The 6337-nt window shown below is 45.2% G+C and overlaps 1 protein-coding gene across 1 annotated transcript in view; it reads right to left on the reverse strand.

Annotated features, from left to right (window-relative positions):
• Positions 1 to 52: 52 nt before the first annotated feature.
• Positions 53 to 6337, reverse strand: part of CSUI_008150 (leucine carboxyl) — a gene marked incomplete at its 3' end in the record, with an annotated part of 7690 nt that continues 1405 nt past the window's right edge. Inside the window, exons 2-10 of the mRNA XM_068068288.1 lie at positions 6029 to 6297; positions 5219 to 5295; positions 4559 to 4605; positions 3929 to 3972; positions 3099 to 3166; positions 2291 to 2354; positions 1808 to 1870; positions 638 to 685; positions 53 to 112 (exon numbers count right to left, since the gene is read on the reverse strand). Of these exons, the coding sequence (XP_067919733.1) occupies positions 53 to 112; positions 638 to 685; positions 1808 to 1870; positions 2291 to 2354; positions 3099 to 3166; positions 3929 to 3972; positions 4559 to 4605; positions 5219 to 5295; positions 6029 to 6297 (740 nt within the window). The remainder of the gene's footprint in view (positions 113 to 637; positions 686 to 1807; positions 1871 to 2290; positions 2355 to 3098; positions 3167 to 3928; positions 3973 to 4558; positions 4606 to 5218; positions 5296 to 6028; positions 6298 to 6337) is intronic.

Here is a 6337-nt window from a genome sequence, read left to right on the forward strand (position 1 = left end):
TAGATAGATAGATAGATACGGACGCAGGAAGTAGATGCGCGTCATCTTACCGCTGCCGCTGGGATTCGAGAGTGGGATAGTCGAAGATCGTGAGGAGAGGACATCCTCGAGTCTGAAGGGTGAAGAATTCAGCGTATCTCTAAAGAAAGTTGAGGCTAGTAGAAAAGCTCTTATACACCCATGTCCAAACACGAAAAAATGTCAGGGACGAAACTCCGCTTTGTACTAGATATCCACCAGTGTATACGCATGCACATCTGTACACGCGTTCACCTACATATGCATAGATGTCCCTCTCTCCCTTCTCTCTACATACTTATAAAATGGAGCCGTAGTCACAGTCATGCATGCATTGCAAATTGGTGGGTACGCGTGCTGGTGTGTATGGACATCTACACGCGATGGAGTGTGCATGTACGTACACGTCAACACTGGAGGTAGAGGTGGCGTGTGGACCGCGAAGTATCGATGATATAACCGAAACGAGGATGAAGGAAAGAGAAGTTCAAACATATATACCCTCTAAGCGCTTGCACACACATCCTGTATGCTGACAAGCTATGCGTCTATAAACATACATCTGTATGTTTATATATATATATATATTCATATATACATATATATATGAAGATCTCACCTGAAGATTTCTGACCATGGTGCGTCCAAAAGCATCATTAGGATTGAGCTGCAAACAGAGAAGTGCGAGCAGGAACGTAGCCTAGCTTATCGCTTGCTGGGTACGTCATACATGTAAGATGAAAAGAGCTCCTCTACATTTGTAGAAGTCGTTGCTGTTCCCGAATAGCCAGCAAGTTCTCGTAGAACTGCTCAGACTGCCTGCCCTCTGATTAACTCTTTAGCATCAGACGTGTGTACAGGAAGTATCCCTAGAGACCCAGAAAGAAGGTGCATAAGCGCGCCTAAAGAGGAAGTGCTTGAAGTTCTCCTGTTAGATGGTGTGTGTGAAGAAGGATGTGCAAGCCACACATCACAGGCAGTGAAAAAGACGATTCTGGATAGAGACGATTTCAAGGTGAGCTATGAGGAATATGTCAGATATCAACCTTCAGGCTCCCGACAAAAAGAAATACACTCCATAACCACAATATCTGATCAGCGACAGAAAGTAAGTGAAAGGTCCTGTACATCTTTCACGTTGTTGCGCTCTTCGAAGGAAGTCGAGACAGGCAACTGTGAGGTACGTTCTCATGACCAATTCTCTCTTCACATATGGACATAGAGAAAGACGGTTCACAACGGTGAGAAGAATCTTGTGAACTCTTGTAGGAATTCAAAAGGAAGATGACAGAAGTCTCCTATTCCTGTCTCTCCTCCCGCTGATAAGAGCAGGATTGACAAGCAGGTTGTGGAAGCCTAGTAACATGTACACTAAAGGAATGAACTTAACTCTTTTGCCGTTTCTCTTTCTCCTCCTTCTCATCACGATACATGAACTGAAAAGCCGCGAATCTACAATCTCACACCCTATGTCTGCTTTCCCCGTCATCCTCTACTAACGGACTCCTTTTTACAGTCTATGAAGCGTTAGCCCATACCGCAGCACGTCAAATCTTTCTCCTTCTCTCTATCAACACATACATTAGATGTATGTATATGTATATATATGCATGTATACGTAGCCGCGCATACACGTATGTTGAGTATCCGCAGCAGAACAGAGCACAGAAACACCACCGTTTCTGTAAGGGGACAGGAAAATCGGACAAGGGAAGGAGGAAGTTTTGCGTCTCATCCCCCAGTGTCATTACTCTTCCTTGAACAAGAACATGCCAGAAAGAGACCTCACCTGTTCATATACCACAGCTACACTTGGAGCTGTCTTCACAGCTTGTGCGGCCCATCGTAGCACCTGCGAGAAAGAAAGAAAGAAAGAAAGAGATCTGTATCTGATTATTCATGATTGAAAAGTTTCGAGAATCGAAAAAATCCAAAATGTAAACCCTATTCTAGATTTAGTTGGCAGTGATCTGAACGAGTTATCCACTTCATATGCTTGCCCCCACATGAAGTAAGAAGTCCTTTGGAATACAAACCCTCACTGCTCAACCCCAGGCAATTCTATCTCCGCTACTGCAACGGAGCTGCTCGGATGTATATATGAATGGATAGAGAGATTTCGGCAGGTGAAGAAAGTAGTAGTCTCACGTGCTTGACTGTGGCTTAATACACACGACATCGAAGAAGAAGAATGCCAATCTTCTTCTCCTCTGCTTTCCACGTATCCTTCTATCCTTCTTACAAGGGAAGGTTACGATTCTCGCTGGCTTACCGCATCCGCATCAGATGTCTGCATGTAGACGAGAACACACTCGCTCAGAAAGAGAGTAGGGACGCTGACCCACACAGAGAAGAACAGAAGCGCAAATGTCAGTCCGTTTGTATACATGGGAAGTTACTAAAGCACTTGTCCCTCAGTAAAAGGAGAATGAAACCGGAGACTCAGGTGTATGTACAGACCCACGTGATCTAGCAAGATAATGTTAGAGAATACAATTTTCCCAGCGTGCTGTTATCAACAGTTGTGGAGGAGGCAAGAATATCGAAAACAACTTTCTAATTGCATGCATTCGGGAGACGCCCCGCGCATTGTGACAATCATACGCAACGATGGCGTATGTACAGCCTAGCACGAGGGATTATTGAGGGCACGGAGTGATGAGCTAAACATCATATGTACTGGCGTCCTAACTTCCTTAATCATCGGCTCCAGACATCTACCTCTTCACGCAGGGGCAAGGCTCTAGATCTTGACACGACTAAGGAAGTGGAGTAAACGGAGATGATGAACTGCAATGTATGTTGGAGTGGAGATACACTGAGAATCTATCTACAGATTGATACATACACCTGGAGCTATCTGTAAAGAAAAAGAGATAGTAGTGAATTAAAGATGGAAAGAGCAATAGAAAAAGAAGATGCACGTTGCTGAGATGATACAACAGTCAGCTCTCCTAGACAGTGTGCTTTATTTATTGATCTCTCTCTCCAACGCCCGAGTGTACGTACACAGCAAACACAGGAGAAAAGGTACGTCTCCGTCTCGGGTGTCTCTCACCCCCGCCCCCGGCATTACTCACTCATCCCGGAAGCCGAGCCTTTGAAGAGATGTTGACAGATTATTCACATCTCTCAGATCTGCCGGCACCTGAGAAGAAAGAAAAAAGAAAGAAGGAAAAACGGCAATCAGAATCGTCTAAAGAGGAAACGGTTTATTCACAGAGAAAGAAATCACCCCACCCATTCCCTCTCTCTCCCCCCTAACGAAAGGATCAGTCATCTACCAGTCGGTCGCTTCCTAGTCTTCTTCTCCAGTTCATTCTCTCTAGGTCCTAGAATCCTTGTATGTCACCCAAATGTGAAAGATTTGCATACCTTAGTTAATACTAAGACAAGAGGAATGATTGCATACATCCAAATAGACAGAAAAGATGAAAAGAGAAAGAGGGAGAGACACACGCACCAGATACCCCCCCCCCCTCCGCCTGAGACTCTACGACTACGCCGTGTGTAGAGATTTCCTGAGACTGCATCTTTCTTCTTTCCGAGATCTTCTCTTCCCTCACAAGAGAGAAGTCTCGGCTTTAGTTCAAAGTCCAAGTTAGATAGAAGAAAACGAGTGGATGGATTGACCACAGAGATGACAGCGTAGAGTAGAGGATTCTATAATGAAAGGATCCCGCCGAAACAAAGAAGGAACGTTAAGAGAATGAATGCCGTCATGGCGTTGTATATCGGACAGTAAACACTTTGAAACGGAGAGTGAATAGACAGACGGAGAATAGATAGATTAGACAGAGATATACAGATTAAAGATGGTGGAGAGACTTGAGATAGACAGATAAATAGCCTTATTTCCTTAGCTAAAGAAACCAAAGAAGACACGAACAATACAGAGAGTCAAACTCACAAGCGTATATTTGTCTGTATTGATGAACTCCGAGCCCCGGGGATCTGAATACAGACAGGAACAACCCGCAGTATAAAAAGTCGTGTTTCTCTGTCCTTTCCCCTATACGTGCAACACCGCTCAGTCGCCTTTAGAGTGTAAAGGGAAGAGAAGATCGGTGGACCTCTTCATTACCTCGGGTCTCCAAGGCAGACAAACGACATCTGTCCGTTGATTTCTCTATGTCACTGTTGTCTGTATCTACATCTACCTATGTGTTCCAATACTTGTCGTCAAAGGCGGAAGAAGATTAGCAGATCGATAGGTAGCAACTACAAAGACCTAACAGAGAAGCTAGGCAGAATACAGGGAGGAGAACGATGAGAGAATCAGAGAAACACAAGGAGGAAGAAAAAAGACTGGAGGATGTTTTCTCTTGTTTCAGCTGAATACCGCAGGAACTCTCTCTTCTTTCTATCACTTTTCTTTGTGAGATCTCTCCTTCATCCCACTTGAACACGCAGGTGAACAAACAGTCCGCCGAGCATGCAACATGTTGCCTATACTTGAAGCAGAAGAGGCAGGAAAATACGCCAACGCAAGAAAGAAAGAAAGAAAAGGGGTGAAGAGAGATTGAGAAAGATGTCTTACGTAGATTTTCGACGGAAGACGCCATCGTTCTCCACAGATCGGCATTTCTAGGGACATGCCACACCAAAGGCACACCCAGCGACTTCAGTCTGCTTCTGCCGTTCATCAGCACTACTAATCTCAACTGTCGTTCTTCACTAAAAGATAACATATATATATACGCATATGCTTGCTTACAAGACTTTCTGGTGTGTATACACGTGTGCATGCGTATGTGACGTAAGCGTCTTACAGAAACGGCCTCTCTCCCTAGCTGCCCAGATAGTCCGTGCAGACGCTTCGAAACCTGTGGATACCTGAGCCTTGGAACAATGTCGGTTCCACTCTCTTTGTTCATGATTAGTGGTAAGAAGTAGACAATGCCTAAACGATGAGTACAGCGTCAAGGGACTTGGCTCATTCGGGTCTATTCAAGAGTGAAAGATACTCCTAACAAGCACACTTCCGATCAACTCCAGAGCTCTCCTTTCTCCCACCCCTCTTCCTTTCTCTCTCTTGTCGTCAGTCCTTTCTTTCTTCTTTCTCTTCTATTGTACCGTCCTTGCTAAGAACTTTCAAGATATATAGCACTCGTAAGAAGATGGAGAGATCTGTGAGAATCCAGCGAGACTGCAAGGAGACGACCACGGAGAAGAGACACGGAGAGAGAAGAGCCCTTACTGCTGGATGATACTTTGTTTACATGCGACGACATCCCGGAAATCAACTTCAAAGACCTTAATGTTCCGATAACGCTCCTATGAGAGAGACAGAGAGAAGTGAACAAAAGAGCGGGAGAGGAAGATGACCAAAAATGTAGAAAAGAAGAGACAAGGGGAGACGAAAGAAAGAGCAAAGGTGGAGATAGGTGTCCGCGTGTGTATGTGTGAGTCGTGGAAGAGGATGGAACAAGAGAGGGGGTGACACAGGAAAGTTGACTGGTGGGAAAAAAGATCTCACCTCGCAGCATGAACAAGAGAAGAGTGCGACTCGCCTTCTCAACGCATATCGTACACATATACGTCACGAGAATAGATACATAGAGAGAGCGAGATCAAGACTAAACGATATGACACTACTGCAACTGTACCAGCACCTACTATCTGAGAAGTCCCCTTTCTTCCACGACTTATATACAGTGGTAGAGGGTCGTATATCCTTCCACACGAAAGTGTCACCTGTCATTTCCACTTACTACTCCCGTTTCATAGCCTATTTGCATCCCAGCCGGGACTAAGACATGTACATACACCCAGATGAGCTCCCTGCCAGTCTTCTCTCCATCTTCATTCCACCTCATCCTCATCATCTTCCTCTGACACCACCCCACGTCTCCTGCCCTCCTCCTGCTCCCCTTATCTCTCTTCTCTCCTGTCCTCTGTACTTGCGTTCACACCTAGAAGCTCGAGACTGCGTCTTTCCTATAGAATGAAAGTCAAGAGGACTATAACTGCGGGAGGGTGAGAAGATTTTGACCGGGGTTCTACCTACATTGAGCCAAAAGAAGAGAGTGTCCATCCCTGCGCCTAAGTTAACGAACTGTATTAGAGGATTATCGATGGGGTAAGAAGAAGAATCTTCCTGCTGCGTTTCACCTCCTCCGGCTGCGTGCTTGAAGATTTCTCTAGCTAAAGATGCAACTTGTGACGAGGTGGTAGATGATGAAGATGAAGAATTCTGTCGTCGCTCTGTGTAAGAACAGACATCTGATACAAACGCTGAGAGGAGGAGTCGGACAGCTGCCACTCGGGAGTAATACCCTAAGAAAGAGAGCGCAAAGACAACAAGCGGAAAAAAGAA

The sequence above is a fragment of the Cystoisospora suis genome (genome assembly GCF_002600585.1).
Source record: "Cystoisospora suis strain Wien I chromosome Unknown contig_4494, whole genome shotgun sequence".
In the NCBI taxonomy this organism is placed as follows: domain Eukaryota; phylum Apicomplexa; class Conoidasida; order Eucoccidiorida; family Sarcocystidae; genus Cystoisospora; species Cystoisospora suis.